This window comes from Dermacentor andersoni, chromosome 5 (genome assembly GCF_023375885.2).
Source record: "Dermacentor andersoni chromosome 5, qqDerAnde1_hic_scaffold, whole genome shotgun sequence".
Classification (NCBI taxonomy): domain Eukaryota; kingdom Metazoa; phylum Arthropoda; class Arachnida; order Ixodida; family Ixodidae; genus Dermacentor; species Dermacentor andersoni.
The window spans coordinates 9,733,762-9,759,564 of NC_092818.1; the positions used below are offsets into that span (position 1 = coordinate 9,733,762).

General features: G+C 48.8%; 1 protein-coding gene across 7 annotated transcripts in view; it reads left to right on the forward strand.

The window, feature by feature from the left end:
- The window catches only part of Amph (amphiphysin), a 265,780-nt gene that overhangs the window by 109,809 nt on the left and 130,168 nt on the right, over nt 1–25,803 (forward strand). For 4 of the 7 annotated variants that reach the window (XM_050177369.1, XM_050177372.1, XM_050177371.1 and 1 more), the window contains exons 6-7: nt 5,126–5,211; nt 13,897–14,061. In XM_050177369.1, coding sequence (XP_050033326.1) covers nt 5,126–5,211; nt 13,897–14,061 — 251 coding nt within the window. Of the gene's footprint in view, nt 1–5,125; nt 5,212–13,896; nt 14,062–24,421; nt 24,761–25,803 lie in introns of all 7 variants that reach the window. The other 3 variants (XM_050177365.1, XM_050177368.1, XM_050177366.1) reach the window with 1 other exon arrangement.

The following is a 25,803-nucleotide window of genomic DNA, read 5'->3' on the forward strand; positions in this document are numbered from 1 at the left end:
GGTTACGGACTGGATTCCAAGGAAAGGGAAGCGTAGCAGGGGGCGGCAGATAGTTAGGTGGGCGGATGAGATTAAGAAGTTTGCAGGGGCGGCATGGCCGCAATTAGTACATGACCGGGGTAGTTGAAGTATGGGAGAGGCCTTTGCCCTGCAGTGGGCGTAACCAGGCTGATGATGATGATGATCATTTGAGAAACTCCCGCGCTACGGAAGTTCCTCTGGGACTCGTTAACCTGACCTATCGAAACTACTATAAGTGATTTGTATGGTTAATTATTTAGATATAGTTCGTTACATTTTGCTACTTAGTTCATTAGCTTAGTTTTTATACTTATACAGTTAAACCTTGCTATAACGAACTTCAATATGACGAATATCTCGGTATAATAAATTAACTTTTCATAACTTCTTGTCCTATAGAACACCATGTATTTAGAACCTCGATATAATGAAGTGTTTATATGCGATTTCAATATACTGAAATTTCGCTTCCACGGCAAAGGAGTGCCGAGTGAATAAATGGAAACTTCCATGGACACAGATGGTCAAATGATTTAATTTCAAGCGGCTGCCTGCAAACGAACCTCTCAAATCGCTCTCAGCGTGACAAGAGCGACCCCAGAAGTGGAGCCGCATCATGTTCCATATAAAGTCCTAGTGTGGTAAGATCCTATCGCGCCCTGCGCACTTTTTGTGCTTTAGGTGCGAGGGTAAGAAAGATGTCTTCATAAGTGTCGCCTTCCCGCTTGAGCAGAGGGAAAGACGGGGGAGGGGAGCGAGCTAACCGTAACGCGATCAAACGTGCGTGCGGGGCGGAGGAGGAGGGAGGAACAGGGAGGGTGAGTTGCTGCCATTGCGATTTCGGGCCCATGGCTGTAAAGCACGACTGAGCGCATCCTCAGCCACACAACGTGCTTAAGAGGTAATCTGCTGTGTGTGAAAAGAGTGGGCTTGCCAACATGCCGTGGCATCATGTAAGCTATCTTCCTGCATGTTTAGTTATTGGAGGTTGCGTAATTTAAAGTTTTGGTGACTTGTTGGAGCGAGAGCAGATGAAGTATTCGCTCCCCGCTGCCAGCGCTTTCCATGATAGCGTCGTCCCAGTGCTGGTGACGCTATCATCCGCAGGGGTGGAGTGCACAGGTAAGCGTAGCTGGCTTCGCCTTATTCGGACCACCTATGTGAAGATATCGTTGACGTGGCATGAAAACGTATCATTCCTCACTGACTCCTAAATTAATCAAAATGAATTTTTTTCTCATTCAAGTTCGCTTTTTTTGATTGCCTGATAATTCGGAAAATTCTGCGGTCCCTTTCAGTGTGAGAGAAATCGATCAGCGACCGTATTTATTTGCGTAAAAGGTCGAATTTCAATACAACAAAATTTTGATATAACGAAGCGAATTGCCGATTCTATCAACTTCATTATATCGAGATTTAACTGTATTTGGTTAGATAGGTTAGTTATATGGATTAGTTGGGTTAGTCAAGTTATTACTTTATCAGTATATATAGTTAGCTTAGTTAATTAGTTCGGTTAGCTTTCTAGGTAATGGTTTATTTAAGTTAGTTACTACTATATTTAGTTAACCTGGTTAGGTTCGGTATTAGTGGGTTTAGTTAGTTAGTTTCGTTTGTTATTACTCATGGAATTTGTTTAGGTAATCACTAAGTTTAGCCTTTGAATTATTACCAGTGGTTGGGTTAGTTAGGTGCCCTTGCAACTTGACCCACACACAGGCACACCACGGACGTTAGGCACTGTCGCTGTCACAAAGCATACTGTCACTACACAGAGAGAGGTGTGCCTCGCAAAATCTGAAATGCGAGCAGCAAAAAACAGCAACGTTTCTGCAAAATAAAACATGAAATAAAATCTGCACTCGCTCTGTAGCCAGCTTCTCACGATGTTCCCAAGTGTACCTTTTGAATTGTGTATTAGGCCACTGTTACATATGCAAGTGAACCTGGAAATGGAACAACGCATTGTAGTTTCGAAATTGTTCACCTTTAAAATTTTGAATATTGTACAGAACCGGTGTGGTTATTTGCACATTATGCCAACATTATTGACGCGCTGATAATAGTAATTTACCCTTGCACAAATGTGGGCATAAACACAGAACGCCTGTGGCATCCGTCAGGCATCTGGACCAGTGCCCTTCTATTTGTAGTGGCACGAGGTTGTCCACTGCAGACGCTGCATGAAGCACTCCCATAGGGTTACGCAGAAGTTTCGTGACCAGAAAAGAAGTGTGGAAGGACCCCGGTACCGCTATCGTTATGAGGCACAGAGAGCCGCACACATGCATGATGGCTGAATCTTGTCACATACGTAAGCATGTGCACAAATGCGCAAGTCATCCCTATATCACTCCAACACAAGATAAGTTTAACTTTTTAAATGCTGTGTAATCGGATGTTGGTTTTAGTTTTTGTGTTTCCCGCTTTGGTACAGTCTGTGTTCTATATACAGTCAAATCTCGGTATATCGAACACAGATATATCAGATTACTGCGTATATCGAACATATTCTATATTACCTGGAAAATTGCATGCATTTCTTATTTTTTATTTCAAACGTGGTCGGACATAAGATGGCTATATCAAGCTCCACCACCCCAGACCACATGTGCACTGTTGACAGGCAGTGAGCTTTCCCGCAACATGCTCGAAGATAGCGATGGTGCGATGGGCGTTCCCGACTGCTGCGCACTGTAGCTGCACACATCGATCCCGCCGAGGGCGCCATTTGAACGTAGCGGCGTACGCACGTAGCGGCTTGGCTAGTTCGGCAACGTCAGCTGCACATTGCATTTACTCTGCTGCCTCCTCCTCAGTGCCGTGCTCTGCGTCTGCCGTGTCTCGCAACAACTGGTGGTTTACAGGGTTTGCATCCGCAATGACTCGCGACAGCGCATGCTCACTGGGCTCACTCATAGACCCCATGGCAAGATCATCATCATCATTAGCCTGGTTGCACCCACTGCAGGTGAAAGGCCTCTCCCATACTTCACAGACTACCCCAGTCATGTGCTCATTGTGGCCATGTTGTCCCTGCAAACTTGTTAAGCTCATCCGCCCACCTAATCTTCTGCCTCCCCCTACTACGCTTCCCTTCCCTTGGAATCCAGTCCGTAACCCTTAATGACCATCGGGTCTGTTACCTCCTCATTACATGTCCTGCCCATGCCCATTTATTTTTCTTGATTTCAACTAAGGTGTCATTAACTCGCATTTGTTCCCTCACCCAATCTGCTCTTTTCTTATCCCTTAACGTTAGACCCATCATTCTTCTTTCTATAGCTCGTTGCGTCGTGCTCAATTTAAATAGAACCCTTTTCGTAAGCCTCCAGGTTTCTGCCCCGTACGTGAGTACTGGTAAGACACAGCTGTTATAAACTTTTCTCTTGAGGGATAATGGCAACCTGCTGTTCATGATCTGAGAATGCCTGCCAAACGCACCCCAGCCCATACTTATTCTTCTGATTATTTCAGTCTCATGATCTGAATCCGCGGTCGCTACCTGTCCTAAGTAGATGTATTCCCTTACCACTTCGAGTGCCTTGCTACCTATCGTAAACTGCTGTTCTCTTCCGAGACTGTTAAACATTACTTTAGTTTTCTGCAGGTTAATGTTTAGACCCACCTTTCTGCTTTGCCTGTCCAGGTCACTGAGCATGCATTGCAATTGGTCCCCCGAGTTACTAAGCAAGGCAATATCGTCAGCGAATCGCAAGTTACTAAGGTATTCTCCATTAACTTTTATCCCCAATTCTTCCCAGTCCAGGTCTCTGAATACCTCCTGTAAACACGCTGTGAATAGCATTGGAGAGATCGTGTCCCCTGCCTGACGCCTTTCTTTGTTGAGATTTTGTTGCTTTCTTAATGGAGGACTATGGTGGCTGTGGAGCCGCTATATATATCTTTCAGTATTTTTACATACGGCTCGTCACACCTTGATTACGTAATGCCTCCATGACTGCTGAGGTTTCGACTGAATCAAACGCTTTCTCCTAATCAATGAAAGCTATATATAAGGGTTGGTCATATTCCGCATATTGCTCTATCACCTCATGTACGTGAGTAAATAACTACCCCTATGGCAGACGCCACCTAATACTTTGTTATTGACAGTGTCTGAAAATGCTTCGATTGGCGGACGTGGAGATCGCAGCAGAAGTAGCAGCCAAACGAAGTTGCTGCCAAGGTTGATCCCACAAGCACTGATGTTGCCCTGCTCCCGACTTCAATTAAGGCTGTAGCAGCTGCTTGGGCCCTTCTGCGCCACTACTGCGGTGCATTAGAGGGCATCAGCTTATCGCTTGTGGATCGTTTAGACTATGTTGAGTACTCCGTGTTTAAGGACGCGGCTGCCAATAAGAAGCAGGCTACACTGCTGCAGTACTTTTAGCCAAAGAAATAAATATGTTGTGTGGAGCTTCAAGTGAGTATTCACTGCGCCACGATTGGGGCGCGATTGAGGATCGTTGTTCGGAGCGCGCGTTCGGTTGCGCCGCACGCGATTGGCCTAGGTTGCGCCAACTTCACATCGCTGACGAAGTCGGTGCGGCCTATGCTAATTGCATGCGGCGCAATAGACCATGCGCTCACGGCTGATGAAATAGGCTCAGCGTAAGCCAATTGCGTGCGGCGCAACCGATCACGGGCTATAAACAAACCCCAATCACGCCCTTGCTTCATTGATTGATTTGCATAAGTTTGCGACACATTTTTTACCTGAACTTATATATCAAATTCTGGCCACATCAGACTATTTTGCGATCACTGTGTGGTTCAATGTATCGAGGTTCGACTGTATTGGCAACCTGTTTTCATTAAAACTTTAGTTGATGGATGGCTCCTGCTCTTCTCTTTTGTCTTTGTGTAGTTGTTGCACTGACAGATCACGTAAAATAAATGCCGGTGCTCTCGGTGGTTGATGGCACCATCCGCTTTCTATGTCCTCTCTGCAATTTAGTTTACTGGCAGGCATGCTTACAAATTCATAACAATGATGTTTGTTTTCATTGACCAGTATACTGTTTGACACACATGCAAGTATGAATACACCACGCTCTGCTTCTGTTAGTGTCTGAGAAAGTAACTCAAATCTTTCTTTCAGGCACGAGAAGAACTTGAGGATGCCAAGCAGATGTACGAGGTGATCAACAATGAACTGCACGAGGAACTGCCTGCACTCTACGAAAAGTGAGCAGCATATCGCCCAATATGCGTCCGAGACGTTTGCCGAGAGGGTCAGCAGTTGAGGCGGGGCAAGATTCGGCAACCAAACTGTGCCCGTTCTCTTTTATACGTTGTGTACTTTTTTTTTTTTTTTTATGGAATGGTATGGCTGTGGGAGCCAGGCATTGTTGGTGGCTGCTGCCCGTTCTGCCAGTTATGACTGCATTCGTTGTTGAGCCTGGTCACAGTTGGCACGTGGCACATGTGGCTCTAGCTGACCTGCTTTTAATTGACTTTAAAAAAGCTGTGACCGAGTAGGTTACCAAAAACATGCACAGAAAACAAAATGCTACAAACCACAGACTTTGCAAACCAGTTACATTCGAACCTATAACAAATCATATTGTAGTGAAATAATGGCTGTAACAAAGTAAATGAAATTCCTCTCCAAATTTCTATGTACACTCTAACCTTGTCATCACGAAATTGGATATAACGGAAATAATGGATATAACAAAGTAAATGAAATTCCCCTCTTTTTTTTCACCAGCACCAGTTTCTGCTGCTCCTTCTATTATCTCTTTCAGAGACATGATAGCCCACGACCACCAGCAAATCAGATAATAGAGGAGTATATATATACTGTTTATATATAGGATATATAGTATATGTATATACTATATATACTGTGCCGAGGAAAGCATATGTCGCCTTGGAAAAGACAAGTCCACTTGTCAATTCGTTGGCTCCCGCTTTCACCTTGTTCTCGTTTTGCTCAGTCTTGAATTTCCATCTCCCGCCTTCCCCCCGTTTTCCCTGGATGTCACTTATAGTTTTTTATGGATATAACCAACTAGATTTGTCTCCAAAACAAGAAAATACCTGTCTTTTGCGTGCCGAGTGTATTGCTTTGCATGTGGTTCAGCACTCATTCACCGTGGCAGCTCAAAACTCCTGTGTTTGTGCATTGAATATGTTGTCAAGCAGCATGGTTCATTCTCACTGAACCACGTTGTGCAAATTGGGCGCAGCAAGGCATGGCCTCCAAGATTGCAGCAATACGATCTCGGAGGCCACACCTAGCTGTGCGCAACCTGCGCGACGTGCCATAATGAGAAAAATGCGATCGTGAGCTGGTGATATGCGAGGCAGTGTTGTCAGCCTCTCTCTCAGCTGGTGACTTCAACTGGGGTGCATTGTAGTGAAAGCCATTGCAGCATCCCAACTCGTTGGCATGTCATCCTACTCAACATTAACGGCTGGAGTCTCTGCCCTTTTTTGTGGGCCACCTCTGCCTGCATCCAGATGTCGTTTTCATGCCAACAAGTATCATTCAGACCCCCATCTTCACTAGCAAGAGCCTCTTAAAGTTAGAAATTTTAGTCTAGTCAACATGAGTCCGCTGTTTGCATGTTGATTTCACTCACGTTTTCCATTCAGTGTAGACAGCTCGTTGATACACTGTTCAATTGACTTGACATCATGGGGTGTCATCTTAGCGCATGGCTTCACGGACTCGACACATATGGATCACATTTGATTGTTGGACTTGCCGCAATTTAAAGTTGCGCCTGCTTTAACTCGCCTCGACTCGCTCCGACTTGGCTATAGTGAGCTTGCCGATCTGTAGTGCAGAGAATACAGCAGGTTCTATAAGAAATCTCCAAATCTCTTAGAGAGCTCTATTTATGCAGCCATGGCCATGTCTAAGCGACTTGCTCTTGTCACAGTGTCACCATGCTATACTTTTCATAGATACCAGGCACCGTTATGAAGTTTCGATTTTCTTGCATTTGCAAACAAAATGTAGTGCGTCACATATGGTAGAAAGATACTCGAACCTCATTTTAACGAAGCTGAAGGGGGAGCCGAAATTACTTCGTTACATCCATCACTTTATTATATCCAGTATTGTCATTTACTGCCATATATACCTGATGGGGGACACAATTGTAAACATGGCATTGCGGCCCGCGGAACCACTACCCGGACATTCATGCTATGAAATTGCTGTACAACAAAAGAATTTTTGGCATGTGCAACACGTGACTCGTTGCGACAGCCTTTAGATAGCTGCTTTCTGTTCCATTGCGATGCTCTTTCGCATCCGTTTTCCACTTGGCTCGTCACAGTCGAGCAGCATGTGGCAAGCAACACAATGCTCCACTGTATGATTGAGGAGGCACGTGAACTTTGCTGCGCCGGCTTGGCTCGGTCGGCTAGTGAATATTGAGATTGCGCCAATGCCAATGCGATCTCAGAGGTCACACCCAGCTGCCAGCCCATGTGGCACACCGCAGTGAAAGGGAGAAGTGAAAGCATGGCCAGGCGTGACTCCTGAGAGTGCACCAGTGAGATCTCCAAGGCCAGGCCCAGCTGCGGCTGCCTGCGCGGCACGCCGTAGAGAAAGAGAATCGAATGCACTAATTCCTTAGCGCCGCCGTGCGTAACCCCCGAGATTTCACCGGGGAGATCTTGGAGGGGCATGCCCAGCTGTGCCTGCCTGCGTGGCGCACAGTAGAAGTGAATGCACTAATCTTCCACACCACCGCGCGTCTCTCGCATTGCTGCACTTCTCGTGCAGCCAGGCACACCCAAGAGAGAGAGAGCTCAGTGGAGAAGTGCGATGGTGAGCTCCTGTGTGTGCGTAGGTGCGTAGCTACGCACGGCAGTACAGTGGCTAGAATTCTAGCCAGCTGAGAAAGACCAGTGTTGCTCAACAACGTATTTGAAGCGGGGATGCAGGAGTTTTCGACTGCCATAGCGAACGAGTGCCCAATACCTCGGAAAGCTATGTCCTTGATGCGTAGTGGTCAGGTATTATTGGTTTTTGAGACGTATCTAGTGCGTTATATCCATTGGCCGGACAATTTATTTATTTATTTATTTATTTACCCTCAGGACCTTTGGGGCGTTACAGACGGGGTGGGTACATGGTGGAACAAGAACAGAATTTAAAGTTGCAGATGAAATCAAGAAGAAACAAAGAAAAGCAAAGCACACATGCATACAGAAAGCACATAGTGCAGGTCCTTCTTAAAGCCCTGCACTATGTTTTGAATACGTGGATCTTTATAGAGATGTCAAGGGTAATTTCATTTACTTCATTATATCCATTATTTCTTTATACTGTCGCCGACTGATAAATCTGACTCCGATAATCCGGACATGCTCGGTAGATCAAACGGCTTCGCGGTCCCGTCAGTGGTCCCATAGACTTAATGTGTAATGACCACTGATATTTCGGACAGCCGCCAGCTCTACATTCGTTTATCCAGACTCCGTCCATGGCTGTAGCCTATGCCAACTCTGCACTCTTAAAGGGACACTAAAGTGAAAAATGATTTCTGCTGCATCAGTAAATTACCGTTCTACAACACCAAAAACAGCACTCTTACAACGATAAGACGTTTGGTAAGCCAGAAAAAGCGCAAGAACGAAATACGGGTGGCGACGCCTACTTAAGTTCCCGCACCTGGGGGCTGTGACGTCGTGGATTTTGATGGCATCTTCTAGGGTCTACTAATTATATATAGTGGTACAGATTGACTACATTGTGTTCTAAAGGAGCAAAATATTAAACATGGCACGTTTCGGGAACCTTTATTCAGCCAACGCGGCCCAAATGCGAAAACATACTTTGGAATCCCTGACGTCACGCTGACGTACCGGCGCTGTGGTTTCGGCGCGAAATTCAAATACTGATACTTGGACCTTCATTTTCTCATCTAATAATCAAACTATTTTTTTGAAATGACTGCCTGCAGGGTTCTCAAACAATGCTTCATTAGTCTAAATTGATTTAGTGTTTCGCTTTAGTGTCCCTTTAAACAAAATTACACCTTTGGGTCGTATCTTGCCACACAACAATAATCGTAATCTGTCTTGTCTGCATTTCCTTTCTTTAATGCTTCAAGCCCGGTACTTGCAAGTCACAAAGGGCATGTGCGTTATAAGCAGGACAGAGCACTCTCGACAGGAAAGTAGTGGGCGTGACGTTTTCAAAAAGGAGAAGCAAGCAAGACAGATTACGACTATTGTTGTGGGGCAAGATATTACAAGGAGTGTACATTTGTTTAAGAGTGGGCCCCATTATCTGCTCTGGTAACCTCGACGAGACAAATTATGGCATCAGAGACGCATGACATCAAATATGGCCTCAAGGATTACACGCTAGATGGTAATCCCTGAGGCTTTGTCTTGGTCACAGCGCTGTGCCTCAGACGTATAGCAGCAAATGCCAATCTTGGAGGCTTTGCCTGAATCATAGGTCCCATCAATATCGCAATCATCAAATCCTGTTCCGGCATGTGTTCTGGCGTATTCCAGCAACCCCACTATATTGTAGTACACTATAAACCCTGCGCATGGCATGCTCTCACCATAATGTTTGTCGAGTTTGCCTTTCGGACAGCGTCCTACCATTCTGTGCTTCTTTTAGTTTGCGTTCCAGACATCGTGCTGCTGGCTCGAAGAAGTCTTTCTCGTGAACTTATCAGCAGGCCTTGTCAAGTGGAACCAATGGTGCCCTTGCAGTCCGAATTAGCCCGATTCCGCAACTGAAGAGCCTGAACTGCCGCCTACTACAGCGAGCTCAAATATGAACATCATTGATGACCTGCTAGGCTGCGGTGTGCCAATTTTCTGCCGCCATTACATTTGGAGACCTTGCAGACATCGACAGCGTGGCGTTGTCATGTGCCGAACTGAACGATGATGAAATAATTGTGCAAGTTTTCCCACCGCCAAACAGCAACTCTGATGATGTGCCCTATGCTGCCGGAGCTTTCACATGCAAATCTGACATGAGCCTTTGCAGTCCTTACATCGGCGTACAGCGACAGCACAAAACTGGCAGAAATATAGTCGTACTTGGTTCCACGTAAGCGAAAGTGCGTGCAGCAATGAATCGACCGCATATTCCCTGCACAGGCGCTTTCAAGTGTAAATAAAATTGTTTGAGCGCAGCTCTTTGGTACTCGTTCCCGCGTTTCGCGTTGCCGTTGGCCTCACCATAAACAAGATCATCATCCTCGCGCGGCTCTAGCTGCACTAAAGCCCCTCAATCTCCAAAAGTAGCGCCAACCACTTCCCTTCTCCACCGCTGCGCTCGGCGCTGCCTCGACAGTGGCGCTGATTATGCTGGCCCTGCCATAGCAGATGACAGCTAATGCGCTACCAGGGGAAATCCACGGAAAAGTTCGTTCCAGCCCTGCGAAGCAGTTTTCGAGGCGAGATTTTGCTTCGTCAGTTGGTAACTGACCTTAATAATGTCGTGTTGGAATCGCAAAAAAAAAAAAAAGAAAGAGAGAGAAAGGTACCATCATCTTAAGGCGTTAAGCACCCGCTTGTTGAGAGTTCGTGTTGCTGAAACATGACGCATGCACACGGCGTGCTCAAACAATTGGGTAATTACCTCAGTTTCAGGTTTTCACTCCCTGAAAGTATGTGTACGTGGTTTCATAGGTTCATTTAAGTGCCTGCAGGATACTTTTGTTCGACCGGCGCCTGAGAGATTCCAACTGTCTGGGACCAGCAATGCCTAGCAACAGGGCCGCTTCTGCTTCACGTCTTTTGCAGATGTGAGTAGTTCATGCTCGAGTTGTGGTGGCCATGAGCAACTTTTTCACACGTGGATAGTAATGATTTGAACAACGTACCAGCACATGAAATCTTGTTTATTTATTTATTACGGGGAAAGTGGTTGGAATTTGAAAGCAAGAATGAACTTTATGGGTCAACTGGACAGAGGTTTCGAAAATAATTACCTCCCCCCCCCCTCTACCAGTAACACTTTTGTTGAAGTGCTTATTTTAAATCTGTATACTATGTGCGTCTGTATTCTATTGTGTTGTAACTTTTCGCAGGGAAGCAGTGTCTCTTTAACTGGAACACTCAAGGCACACAAAAGAAAGGAAAAAAATGGTTCTTGGGTTTTATGTGCCAAAACTAGGTCCCCATTATGTCCCCCATTACGTCCACATTACATCCCCCAAAACATCCACCATTACGGTGTGCCAAACGCACACCGTAATGAGGGACTCCGAGTTAATTTTGACCAGCTGGGGCTCTTTAACGTGCTCCCAATAGACGGGACACAGGCGTCTTTGCATATCGCCCCCACCGAAATGCGGCCACTGTGGCCACGATTTCATCCTGCAACCTGCCGCGATCAATCCATCTGCGCATACTTTCATCGCACTGGACCAGCAATGGTGGTCGGAGCGTGCTGGAAGGAAAAAATATTCAAAAGCACTATGCATGTTTTCACGTGACACAGATTGGCCAATGGGGGAGCGGAGAAGTCTGGGGCAGCAGGAGGCGTAGACGAGGAAACGCCGGGCAGAGCGGGTTGGCGGAAAGGTCTAAGAAAGGTCTACTTTCGAAAAATTGAGGTGCTTTAAGCTGCGTGTGCTCCTGCTACCATCTCTCTCTCTCTCTCTCTCTCTCTCTCGCGCGCGCGCGCGCGGTGTGAGTCTTGCTCTCCCCTTGTCCTCCAAACCTGGATCACGGGTTCTCTCCTATCCTCTTGCCCCCTTCCTCGCGCAGCGCCGTTGCAGTGACTCGCCGCTACTGCCCACTCCTCCCTCGCCGTCCCTTCTCCCGCTGTCGCGCCACTGCCGCGGTGCCGGCGGCGGGCGTTGCTTGCTGCCTCGCACGTGATCCACGGTCCTCCACTCCTCCATCTCTCCGTCGCTCTCAGCCGTGTCTCTCGATTCCCCGTTTGTGGGGCGTGTTCCTGAGGGGCATTTGTCGCCTCCGACAGTGCTTGCGTCTGGCTGTCCTCCCGCCTCCACTCTTGCCCTATACCTCCCCTTACTTGGCGCAGTGCCGTTGCAGTGACTCAAAAGACAGTTATAGCATTTTATCCCCTTCTACTTCCCACTTGAACCTGGTGCGGCCACATTGAGGCCTGTCTGTGAGTGAATGTATGTGTGACTTCTACTCAATACCCCTGTTCGCCACCTGTTTCCTCATCCCACCTCAGAAGAAACAAATAATAATTGCTAATCTATCCCCCTTTCCTCGGCGATTACCCACTGCAAGGTGGCGCGTTGCCGGAGCACCGGCTCGACAGCGGCGCATGACAGTGGGTGCTGCCCAATCCAAAATGCAGAACAGTCTCCGTTCGGCACTGTGTTCTGTATGCTGTTGCCTGTTGTTGAAATAAAGCAGCAGCTGCACTCAAAGATCGCAATACCAAGAAGCGTAATCGTAGGCCAATTTTCTTATACATTAGATTTTTTTTGGACATCCGATAGTTTAGACTTACCTATTTGCATTCCACATGGAGTCTGAATTATCAGTCAACTATGTTGCATTCTATTATAATGAGGTCCGAGTGTATATGCATGCCTCATGCAATTTTCTGTAAAATCAAGTCCATCATATGCTTACATTGTAGAAGAGGGCGTACATATTACACAAAAGGTGTCGCAGATCTCAACCATTTACCGCCAATTAGCAGAGCGACATGTTTCTGCAACCAGTGGCCACAGTGTACCACTTGCTGTTGTGACCAAAACGTGGTACTCTATGCACTGGAAGCACAAAACTACATAATGTCATTCATAAACCTGCATTGACGTAAGCCTTCGTGTCCCAACCGTTGACTAGCAACAGTGTGATAAGATTCACTGGAAGAATCGTTTCCCGAACGTCGCACTATTCAGCCTTTAGCTGCATTTCGTGTGACCGGTAACGGCAGAACCGCAAGGATGCAGCATGCACAACTCCCTTCGCGGGTTGTTGCAACTGAACGGAATTGGATAGGCCAGCAAGGCCAAGAACAAATCTCCCAAGGCCCACGAAACAAAGAGGCAAAGGTGCAAGACGATGCCTGACAACAATGATGCCAAATGCCCGGGTGCGTTCAAATAAATACTGCTTGCTGCAAAACTTTGGAGCCTGTTTTCTCAGATGTGGGATTTTTCTTTTTTTTTTTTGTTTGTCACCTTGCTCGTGGAAAGCATCGCACAATGGCTGGACTGATTTTGATCCTGTTTGTTTTGCTGCGATCCATAAACTGTGCTGTACAAAAGGCCAGTCTTGAAATGTTTCTTTATTTTTCCATTATTTTATTATTTCACAATAGCTACATGGCTTTATGCAGGCAAGTGCAGTCACATGCATTTCATGTTGAGCAAAAAATTAGGTTACTAAAAAATATTGAAGGCTTTCCTTATGTAGATTATTCATTCGGGCGTACAAAGTATTCCTGGCTCTCTACCATGTTTCGTTACTGTGCCAGGCTTTCCACATGCAAGGAACTTGAAAATTCTTATAGAACAAAAACTAATGAAGAGACCTTCATGAAATTTTAGAATTGTCTCTCTAATGCAATGTGCAGCGTGTGTGCCAAATTTCAGCCTTTCCTGCCAAGAAACAAGTTAGTTTTGACTCCCCCCCTTAACATATGGAATGGTTACCTCGTAGCATTTGTCTCGTACAATTGGGGAGTGTGCGACTTGTGCGGTGATCAAACTACTTGCGTAGCATCCTTGACTTTGTCTGAGTGTGAGACTTAGTCAAAGTGCTGTTAGCGAGCTCACCTGGACAGCCTGGACTGCTATGGCATGGAAACGGTTGATGCCACGACAGGCACAGCTTGAAGCACCATTGTGGTTGTTTGTATCATTGGTAATGACCTCTAGGCTGCTTCATTTCGTACATAGCTTGCGCTAACAGCTGGGTGCCCTCCTTGCACAGCCGCATCCCGTTCCTGGTGTCCAACCTGCAGACGTTCTTCACGGCCGAGAGCACATTCCATGCAGAAAGTGCTCAGGTGTTTTCCTTCCTGGTGGACACAATGCAGAAGCTAGCCACCGAGAGCGAGCGCCAGGGCACCACCGTCGGGCCCTACCCCTTGCCCAAGTAAGTGCCTGCACCAGCTCTGTGGAGGTAGCACACTGGGACTCTGGTCCCGTGCTGCTTCAAGACTTGCCATGTGGGCCCACAAAATTGACTGTATGTCTTTAAGCAAGTGTCGCTGCCTTGTTTGCCTTATTCCAAGTTTGACCATCATAGAATAGTTCACTCTTCTCAAAGGTGATCCTTTGTATACTATAGGGTTTACCATTTCTAGCCATCACTTTGGGAGAATCTCGTTCACTTCTGGCACTCAAGCTCACCCAAGCTAAGGAGCTTGGGTGAGGTCTTGGCAGAAGGTGACACAAACAAAAAGACAGCTTGCAAGTCTGAGCTCTGCTTAGTGTTGCTCAAGATTCAGATTGATGACTACATTATTCGTGTGATAGCGTACAGTTCTTTTTTTAATTACTGTTGTAAACCTATGTTCCCCTCTTTCTCTTTACAATTCTGAGAATATATTAGTACTCCCTTGGTTTGCTTATGTGCAAAAAATGTAGATATGAATGGCCTACACAGTAGACTTGTTCCATACTACCCTGCCACTGTAATGATTAAAATTTCGCATTTGCCAACAATGGGACTAATACGAGAAATGTACAAAATCCAGTGTGAGCCGAACTAGAAAAAAAGTTGTGTTGTATGACACTCTCTCCAGTGCGTGCAGGGTGAGACACTAGTGACCACATTAAGCGAAATCTTCATTACATTGGTGCTGTGTTGCTAGTCATTGAAGCAACATTTCTTGAATATTCGTTCCTTGCTAAGGATGCTTATATTTCAAAAGCCAGTAGACTTATTCCATTAATTCAATTCCATTTAATTCGATCCTGGCCGAAGGTTCTGGCCGGTACCCATGCATATATATGGGCCCAAACTTTCGTTATTTCAATCCTAAAATTGGCCTTGGCCGCATAACTTGAATTTGACCAGTCATCCCACACGTGCTTGACCCCTATGGTGACTCGAATGACGTTCCCTTTAGGGGCAGTGTCTGTCTTGGCAGATGATATGGGACAGTAAGTGCGTAGAATTCATGCCTTCCATCGAAAATGCCCATTTTCATACTAGATGTTCGATTGCACAACATTTTGATGGGTCACATAGAGGAGAAACACACACAGCGGAGCACTGCTTGCAACTGTCGATTTATTCCCTCGTCAGCGGAATAAATAGAAGATATTCAAATGGGGAAGAACATGAAAAACGCAAAGAATTTTACAGAACGCACCATCCACCAGTACCAAGCCGGCTTTGTCACATATGTGGCTGCGCTTGAAATTGCAATAAAAAGGAACAGCGAGGGTAAAAAATTTCCTTCAGATTAGGGCGTGAGGAAATCAATTTATTTTGTGCTAAGGGAGACAGACGGCATGCTTATGCACTTCTCCTGCGTGCAATCTCGGCGGCTTCGATAATCACTTGCGTCATCATTTGGTTGCCATCTTTGCTCACCCTCGTGCAGTTCTCACAGATTGGCTGATATCCGCAATCTTGACAATGAATCCCAAGGTGTCCGGCGTCCGACGACTGCTCTTGAAGCACTGTAGCCATGCTCCTTCATTCAGACATTGCCCAGTCCATTCACAATACACTCTCTGCCGCCAAACGAAAGGGGATACAGAATGCACCACTCCCGCAGTGCAGCCGACCAACTTCTCTCCGTGTTGTTTTTGACAGCCCCGTTTTACTGCACATGACAGCCCCGTTTTACTGCACCTGCATTTACCTTTGCACACATGCTCTGCAGTTCTGCCGGGGCTGAAAAATACCACTTTTACATTGCACCGTTTCCCAATTTTCTTTACACAGTACGCGATCGAATGAATATACAGCATCACCACAATCTTCTTACGTCTGCTTGGGCATCTGCTTCACGTCTGATTGTGCCACAGATAACTGGGAAGACTAGCCTGCTGCAGTAAACCTTCACATTTGCTCCCGGAAGCTATCGGCAATGCTTCAGTGTGGTGTGCAATCCAACATCTAGTATGCTATACCAATTGTGTCCTATTGTCGTACGCTCGAACCTTGTTAGAATGAAATGGGATATAACGAAGTAAATAATATTCCCCTTGAAGTCCCCATAGAGATCTATGTATTTAAGAACATCCTTTTTAACCGAGTGAAATCTTCCTGCCACTGGATATAATTAACTAGATTCGTCCCCGAAACCAAAATATACCCGACCGTTGCGCCGATTACATCACTTTCCACGGGGTTACGCACTCGTTCACTGCTACAGTTGAAAACTCCCGCATCTCTCGTCGAATATGTCGTCGAGCAACACTGGTCTCTTTCACCGCTGCGTGTAGCTGCATGCCTGTGCATAAGCATCGGCTCACTATCGCACTTCTCCACTGACCTCTCTCTCCCTCTCTCTTGGGCGCATTTGGCTGCGCTAGCTGTGCCACACTGCGTGGCTGCGTGTGGCAGTGCGAAAAATTTGTACATGCACTTCTGCACGCCACGCAGGCAAGTGCAGCAGGATGGGGCCTCCAAGTTCTCCCCAGCACAATCTCGGGGGTCACGCACAAATCCCACCATTAGTGCATTTAAGTCTCTCTCTACGGCACACCGCACATGCAGCCGCAGCTAAGCCTGGCCTCGAAGACCTCCGGGTGCATTCTTGGGAGTCATGCTCAGGCCATGCATTCACTTCTCCCTCTCCCAGCGAAGCGCCGCACGGGCTAGCAGGTGGGTGTGGGCTCGGAGACTGCGTTGGCATTGGTTAAATATCAAAAGCCACAAGCCGACTGAGCCAAGCTGGCGTGGCGACGTTCGCTTGCCTCCTTGATCACCCAGTGGAGCGCTGTGTTGCTTGCCACTCATTGCTCGACCACGACGAGCCAAGTGGAAAGCGGATGCGAAAGAGCATCGTAATGGAACAGAAGGCAGCTATCTAAAGGCTGTCGCATCAAGTCACTTGTTGCACAGCCCGAAAATTCTGGTGTTCTTTTATTCAAATGTCATCATATACATGGCCGTGTAGCAGTTCCATGGGATGCAAAGCCGTCTTCTTATCTTCATGTTTACAATTGTGCATGCCATTGGGCATGCACAATTGTTATTACCACTAAATGGTAATAACAAATACAATAGAACCTTGTTCATACGCTTTGGAAAAACCGCGAGAAAGAACATACTGACTGGGAAAATGTAAGATTCGAACTAACTAAAAAGATTGACAGACTCAACTATTGTTGACATCTACGTAATGCGAAGTGTCGCGGGGATCTTTGCGGTACGAGACGCCGACGCGTGCCGAGCTGGTGGTTCTCTCGTGGCCAGAGACGCATTTTGTTGTTTTCCTATTGCATGGTTTTTAAGAAGGCAACGTGAAACCGAAACAAAATCAAGCTGATGGGCAAACGGCGGATGCGGCCGAAGCGAAGCGCGATGCCCACATCGCGCCGCCTCCAGCAGTGAACAAGGGCACGTTTGGATTGTCTCCTACTAAAAGTGTGCAGTACGCTACCAATGGCAATGCGCACCACATGCTGTAAAACAGATAGGAGAAGACGATTATCGCAATAGGTTTAACGGCGATAGCTGTAAATGCGGCGTGCAATGACCCAGCCTGAGATTTGCTGGTACCGAAATAAACTGCACGCCTACTTCGTTTTCATGTGAGATGGGCGGCTACATACTGTCCTCAATCACGCACGTCTTGCACATTTTCTTGTTTACATGGTATCTAGTGGCCGGAAAACGTATTATACGATCGCAGTTTGGCTATGTATATGTCACGATCCGCCCGGGTTCGTGAACAAGGGAGGGCTCGAGGCACCCTTTGTTAGACGGGCGCTCCGCAGTGTAGTGGTGACGAACGATGACTGGCTGCCGAACAGCTGTGCTCGTTGGTGTTTATTGCGGTGTGGTGACTTGTGTTGCCTGATGGGCCAACGAAGATTATGCCCGAGGAGGCGTCACATACTTGTCACACCCCCTTACCCCCAGTTTGTTTGTCGACATCAAAAAGCTTCCAAGTTCGTTGTACAAGGCTCTGCCTCCGTTCTAGCCAGGTTGACGGTGCCTGCTACCCAGGAGAGTAACGGTCCGGTGGCCTCCGCCGTCGAGTACTCCGCCTGGGCACCGGTTTTGACGGGCCAGGTGTGGCAACGCCGGGTGCTGCCTGAGCCAACCTCGCTCCATCCGGAGGATCCGAAGTGGTCAGCCTTGTGAGTGGTGACGGGCTCGACACCGGCCCAACGAGCGCAGTACCACTGGCAACGCTTGCTGCCTCCGAGGTGGGCGGTGCTCCGCTGGAAGCGACTGGTGCTGCCACTAGTCCTCCTGCGGGCTGGAACTCTGATGTGGCAGTCGAGGGTGCTGGCCAGGTCTTGAGGCGAGGCCTAATATGGTTGGAGTGTCTGTGTCACGTGGCCATGTCTGGCATGCGGACGAACAGCGATGAGGCGCTGGCAGGAGCCACCACCTGTCCGTCAGACCAGGGTGGGCCAGGGCCGAAGTTCCTGGCAAAAACTGGAGCTCCCGATTCCAGCAATGGCCAGCCCGGGACGGCACCCTCGGTCAGCAGCCAGCTTCTGCTTTAGCTGCTTCAGGAGCACTGTGGATCGGAGGTCTGGATGCAAGACGTCCAAGGGTGTCTTGACCATCCGACCCAGCAGGAGCTCACAGGGGGCACGGCCAGTGACATCGTGGAACGTGGTCCGATACTGAAACAGTATCCGAGCAATCTGCGTCCGGAAATCCCCAGTCTGGCTCTTCTTGAGCTTGTCCTTGATGGTTTGCACCACCTGCTCGGCTGCACCATTTGAAGCAGGGTGTTATGGCGGAACCATCATGCGGCGGATTCCATTCTTCGTCAGCCAGGTCAGGTACACTGTGCTGGCGAAAGCAGGACCATTGTCAGACATGATGTCCGGCAACCCCTGGGCGGCAAAGACCTGTCGTAGCGCTGTGGTGGTCGCGCCTGCTGATGGAGTGGTGACAGATAGAACTTCCACCCACTTCGAAAAGGCGTCCACCACCACCAGGAAGTAATGGCCCTTGAAAGGTCCCCCAAAATCTACATGTAGGCAAGGCCAGAGTCTCGGTGGGAATGGCCAGGGGGTGATTTCCACATGGCGCGAGGCCCGCTGATGCTCCTGGCAGATTTGGCAGCTCTGCACTATGCGAGCGATGTCCAGGCCAGGCCACCAAACATGGGACCGGGCCACCATCTCAGTCCTTTCCACGCCAGGATGACCCGCATGCAGCAACTGCAGGACCCTGGACCGGAGACTTTGTGGGAACACCACCCTGGAACCCCACAATAGGCAGCCCTGTTGCAGGCTCAGCTCAGCGGCCTTGTGGCTTTAGGCCAGCTGAACCAATTCCTCCGCATGGGACACCGCCTTGACCACCTGAGACAGGACTGGGTCCCGGCTGGTCGCTTGCGATACCGCAGATCTGGAGAGCACCTCTGGGTACGCAGGCTCCAGCATGAACACTTCAGCAGGTTCCGGAACAGCATCGGGCACCTCTGGCAGGGGCAGGCGGCTCAGGGCATCAGCAGGTCCCAGGTCCTTTCCCGGACGGTAAACCAGCTGGTAACTGTAAGCTGCCAGCCTCAAGGCCCAGCATACCACTCGAGGGGATGCCTGCACGGGAACTGCCTTGTCAGGCCCTAGCAGCCCCAACAGCGGCTTGTGGTCCGTGACCGCCTCGAACTTCCGGCCCCACAGATATTGGTGGAAGCTTTCGACACCAAACATGAGGGCCAAGCCTTCTCTGTCCAGCTGGCTGTAGTGTTGCTCTGCAGCATGAAGCTGACGAGAAGCAAACGACACAGGATGTTTCTGGCGATCTTTGTCGCGGTGTGCCAGGACGGCTCCCACGCCGTAAGACGATGTATCTACGGTCAGGACGACAGGCTTGGCAGGATCGAAGTGTACCAGCACTGGAGCCTCGGTGATTAGCTCCTTGCTTCATTGGAAGGCCCGGTCTTGCTCCTTCTTTCAAACCCATTGCTGACCATCTCGAAGCAGAAGATGGAGCGGCTGTAAATCCTCCGACAGGTTCGGCAGAAAACTCCTGTAGATGTTGATGAGGCCGAGGTAGCTCTGAAGCTCCTTCTTGTTCTGGGGCTTAGGTGCCTTGAGCACAGCATCAACTTTGCGGGGAGCCGGGGCTGAGCCAGCCTGGGAAATGACATGTCCCAAGTACCCAACACTGGGGGGCCAGAAAAATGCACTTTTCCAGCTTGAGCTTCAGGCCGGTGTCCTGCCGTCGTGCCAGGACGTTGTGCAGGTTTTGCAGGTGGTCCCCGTCGTCACTACCAGTAACTAAGATGACATCCAAGTACACCGCCATGTGCCTCATGCCCCTGAAGAGGTTGTCTATCTCCCTCTGAAATATGGCTGGCGCTGAGGCCACGCCAAATGGTAAGCGCGTGTACTGGAAGTGCCCCAAAGTTGTCGATATTGTGACATACTTCCGGGAGGCATCCTGGAGCACCAGCTGCTGGTAAGCATCTCTGAGGTTGAGCTTGGTGAACTTCTGTCCACCGGACAACGATGACCAGAGATCTTCAATCCGGGGCAACGGGTACTTCTCGACGGTAGCGGCGGGGTTGATAGTAACCTTGAAATCCCCACAGGTCCTGACACTGCCGTCTCGCTTGAGGACTGGTACAATGAGAGCGGCCCATTCAGACGTCTTGACAGGCACCAGGATGCCCTCTCGCTGTAACCGTTCCAGCTCCTGGGTGACCCCATCCTTCAGGGCGAACGGCAGTGGGCGAGGCTTTGAAAAAACGTGGCCGGGCTCCTTCAGGTACATAGATGCCAGCCGTCGTGCCGGCAAATGTGCCCACCCCTGGCTGGAACAGGGACTTGAACTCGGTTAGGAGGCTGGGGATGTCTTGGACCACATGCAGGCTCGCTTCCTGGTACTCTGGCAGACGAACGCCCAGTGCATGAATAAAGTTTCAGCCCTGGAGCTTCGGCAACGACCCCTTGGTTAAGTAAAGGGGAAGGGTTGCCTCCCTGGATCTGGGAGAGCTGCCTGGAGTAGCTGCGCAGCATCACGCTCGAAGACTTGATGGTCACACTGGGAAAAATACGCTTGAAGAGTTTCCCAGACATTACTGACATGCTGGCCCCTGTGTCCAGCTCCATGGGAATGGGGTGCCTGCAGATTTCGAGGGTCAGCATGCACGGCGGCACAGACGACGGTACAAAGCCTGTGTGCCACATGTCAAAAATCAGTGGGTCCCCGGCCGCGACGTGGTGCCTGGCCGCGGAAGAGCTTGAGCCTCCTGCCGCACGCCCCCGCCATGTACCCTTGCGACGGCTACCCTGGCCGCGGGCTTGTGTGGTACCTGGGCTTGAACCAGGCTTCTGCTGCTGTTTGCTGTTCTTTCTCCCCATTCAGCATACCCGTGCCAAGTGCCCAGTTTTCCCGCACGTGAAGCATTGTGCTTGAGAGAACTGGCACTCTGAGGGGGAATGGGCACCATCACAGCGACCCTTTGTCGCCAACTTCATGACTGCTGCTTCCGCTGATGGTGAGCCAGTCGCACGGGAAATCTCACCGGCGTCCTTGGCAGCACCTTCCATTGCCAGCGCTACCTTCACGGCGTCGTCCAGCGAGGAGTCGGGAAGCTCCAGGAGTCGCGTCTGCATGGCGGTGTTGTTGATGCCGCAGACGAAACGGTCCTGGAGCAGCGAGTCCAGTTGGTCCCCGCAGGTGCAGGCACTTGCTAACCCTCGTAGCGCAGCAATGGACTGCCTGAGGGTCTCTCCTTCCCGGCGGCTCCGGTCGTTGAAGCGGAAACGCTCCATTAGTTTGTACGGTTCTGGGTTAAAGTGAGAGCGCAGTATGGCGAGCAGCTCACCCAGCGTCTTAACATGTGGTGTGGCTGGCTTGAGAAGGTCGAGCAGGAGACTGAAGATACGGGTCCCGCAGGTGGCCAGGAAAATGCTCCACTGTTTGGCCTCGGGTGTATCGTTTGCCCGGAAGAACATGTGGACTTGTTCCTCGAAAGTTGGCCAGGCGGACTCATCTCCCTCGAACGGTTCGAGCCTTCCATACAGCGTCATGGCGGCAGCAACAGGGGGCGGTGTTTTGCCACTCGTGGCTGTGTGGGACGATCCGTGGTTACTCGTCACCAGTGTCACGATCCGCCCGGGTTCACGAACAAGAGAGGGCTCGAGGCACCCTCTGTTAGACGGACACTCTGCAGCGTGGTGGTGACGAACGATGACTGACCGCCGAGCAGAGCTGTGCTCGTCGATGTTCATTGCGCTGCGGTGACCAATGTTGCCTACCAAGCCTAGCAGGCCACCAAGCCTGGCGGGCCATCGAAGATTATGCTTGAGGGGGCATCACATGCTTGTTAAAGTATACTTAACACTGGTGCCGAAAAACCATGTGTTCTGGGAATGTATGAACCGGTAAAAAAAATTTGCGTAACTCTATTGGGTCATTTTTTGTGTTCTCGATTGCGAATGTTGGCTCTAGGAAAACATGCGTAACAGGAATGTATCAACGAGATTCTACAATATAACAAAGTAATTTCGGCTGCCCCATCATCTTTGTTATAACAAGGTTCGAGTGTATTTAGAAACTGGCCGCCATTGTGCAACGCATTTATTGCCCATGTTTCTTGCTAAAAATTTAGGCGTGCGTTAAGCCCAGACCACACGTACGCTTGCAGACGCGGGTACGCTCACGTCCGCGCACCCATACATGCGCAGATGGCACGGCACGGCTCGTACGCATCGAAACCCAGCATGATCTCGGAGAACAGCTCTTCTCCGTTATCACGCACTTGGGCGGCCTCACATCGGCGTGCCTAACTACGCAGCTACGGCGTGGAACATTCAACTCTCAGTGAAGCAGATTTATATCATGCAAGAAAGTGCTTCTTCGTTCCTTTTTGTGCTGATCTAAGAGCTATAAAAATATAACAATCATGTTTATAGATATCAAAGCATTTTGAAACACTGTCAATAACAAAGTATGAAGCAGCGTCTGCCAAGGCGTCTGTAAGGCAGCCCAGTGAACACGTGCTGTCCTGCATCTTTGTGGATGCAAAGCGCCATTCCTCGTGAGGCACAGCAGGCACTAGGCGCATGGACGCGAGCTTGCGCGCGTCCGCAAGCATACATGTGGTCTTGGCTTTAGATTTGTACTTTGCTTAGAGCTTTATATTATGTTTGTGTTAGTTTTCTACTTTGAACACATACAAAAAGGCGCATTTGATTCGAGGACATCTTCAAATCGGGGAATATAGTGCTAACTGAATCAGCAGTGTGTTATGTTTTCTTCTGTATCTTAATTAATTGGGCCCTCCAGATAATTCTATCAATTTCATGGGTCCCGTCAGGGTCGAAATAATGCATGTTGACTGTACTGGTTCATTGCGCCCTTTTCTTGGGCTGATCTTAAAAAAATTGTTTGCCAAGGACAAGGGGCACTAAAGAGAAACATATTATAAGTGAAGTACTCCATCAAAAATCTAGTTTCACGATGTGTTCTCGTCTATTTCAGATGATTTTCTTCAAGTTAAGTACCCACTGTTTACAACATTGTCTTTGTTTATTTTAGCAGACAACACAGTCCTTCTTCAGTGATAAACTTATCTAATGTCAAGAAAACACCATCGAAGCAGGCAAAGTTTGAAATGGGGCGTCAGACCATTCCACTCGTGCCAATTGCAATAATGGACTCATGATGTGTTTTTCTGCAGCGCTCGCAAATCGATGACAAATTTATTCTTTGTTCTTCTTCGATTTGTGAGCGCTGCACAAAAATACATTGCTTCCGAACTCGCTCAGTTTTCTATCATAATTCAATAATGGAGCTCTATGTGAGGCCAAACTCAATATTCAGTATGGCACAAGCAGGTGCTTATTTGGATTATCTTAATGTTACTGTTTAGTGTCCCTTTAAATTTGATTTAAATGTTGAGCAAGTTTGTGTAGCTAGCTAAATTTATGCTTCTGGACTTCTCGGCTTTGCTAGTTTATCACCTGGCGATACTCTGCATGTTTGAAACTTAATTCTTGGTTTATTGACGCAGTAGTACCATTTCATTAAGGTGTCCTTTGCAAAGCAATTATTGTGTTAAGCAAAATTAGAACACCACTTTTCAAGGGCAGGTGCTCGATGTGGCGATCTCAAAGTTGTTTCGCTGGCAGTTCCCGTTTTGACGAGGGGTTCTCAAGCGTAGCTCAAGCTGTTTTTTCTCAACTTGTTTGGCGTGCTTAATTCACTCTGTGGCCTCCTATGCGTGATCTTGCAGATGCAACCACTCTGGTCTGCCAGTGTTGGCAACAAAACGCACTCTTTTCTCTCTTCTCTCCTTCCCCGTTCCCCACCTCCCGCTTATGCGTACTAACCCTTGCCTCTGCAGTCCGCCAAGGCACTACTCGCCAAATCGCTGTGCGCCTCCGCTCCGGCGCACCCATTCGAATCGGGAACGCACAACTGCCGACACCAATGCAATGTCGCTCAACTCGGTCGTGGTGCCCTGCCCTCCGGTGCGACTAGCCGCCGGCAATTGCCGAGACACCACCGCGCAGTATGCCCGCGTCCGGCGCCACTCGGCACACGGGCGGCCCCTCGAGAAGAGCCGCCGCGGGGCCAGTTTTCTCTCACTCAGTGCTGCTGCCGAATCTGGCGGCAGGCCAGTTGAGCTCTACCTCGTAGTTCGGCCGCCAAAGGGTGCGACAGAGCCTCGCTCGGAGCCCAGGTACCGGCGGCTCGGATCTTTGCTGCACATGTGGCAATGCGCTATATTATGTATATATCGAAGATAATTGCGAGACTGAAGAGTCAGTTGTGATATATTTTTGCGTGTTCACTTTTTCACACCTCATCGGCTGTGGCCACACAGCACGGGTCTTGTTTTCGGTTGTAATGATAATCTTTTGGCACAAACTCGTTGGCATGGCAGTGGCCGTCATACTTTTTGGCTGTAGACAGCTGCACATAGCCATGTGTATGCACCGCATACGCAAGGCATTTTGTGCTTTGTGTGTACATTATATACACTGTTTGAAGTATGCAAGCTGCAACATTGCATTCACATTTCGCGCGAGAACCGCAGCAATTTCTCATCGTGCACCTTATGCGTAGCGCTCGAGCCCGCTTCCAGGGATGACTTGTAACACGCGCTTGCAGTTAACCAGATTTGCAGCTGGAATATGCCCGCTGACGCCATTGATGACGAATGGCATAGCAAATCAGATTAACCAAAGCTGTCGCACGCAGCAGCAAGCATGCCGGTTTTTCAAAGCAGTTACAAATTTATTTACTTTTTACTTGGGCTGCGCCCATGAAATTTGGCCTCAAATTTATGAGAAGCAACAAATGCAGCAGATCCAACGTGGGAATCTATAAAGAGTGAAGCTTACGAGGGAGTACTTCTCGTGTGGCTCAATGATTCCCCGAACGAGGAGTTCTGCAATGTACACTTGAACACTGGCAGCGTTACAGGGGTTGAAATTCGAGGCCTACCTGCACCATTTGTTTAGGATACCTGACCTCCTCCCATTGGAGGTGCGACCATCCATGCGGCTACCAGGTGGCGCATCACATGCTCATTGTGAGGCCATCTCTTCCGGTGCCCCCTCTCCACCGGCACCCACATGCAGAGGCCAGCTTCCCCTTTCCACTCCTGCGCACAAAGTAGTGTGAGCCATCGCTCCTCAATGGCGCTACCCTCCTGCAGCTGAGTGCGATCCATTCGGCAATAATTCGCACGAGCAGTAGGCAACAGACATGGTCACGAAG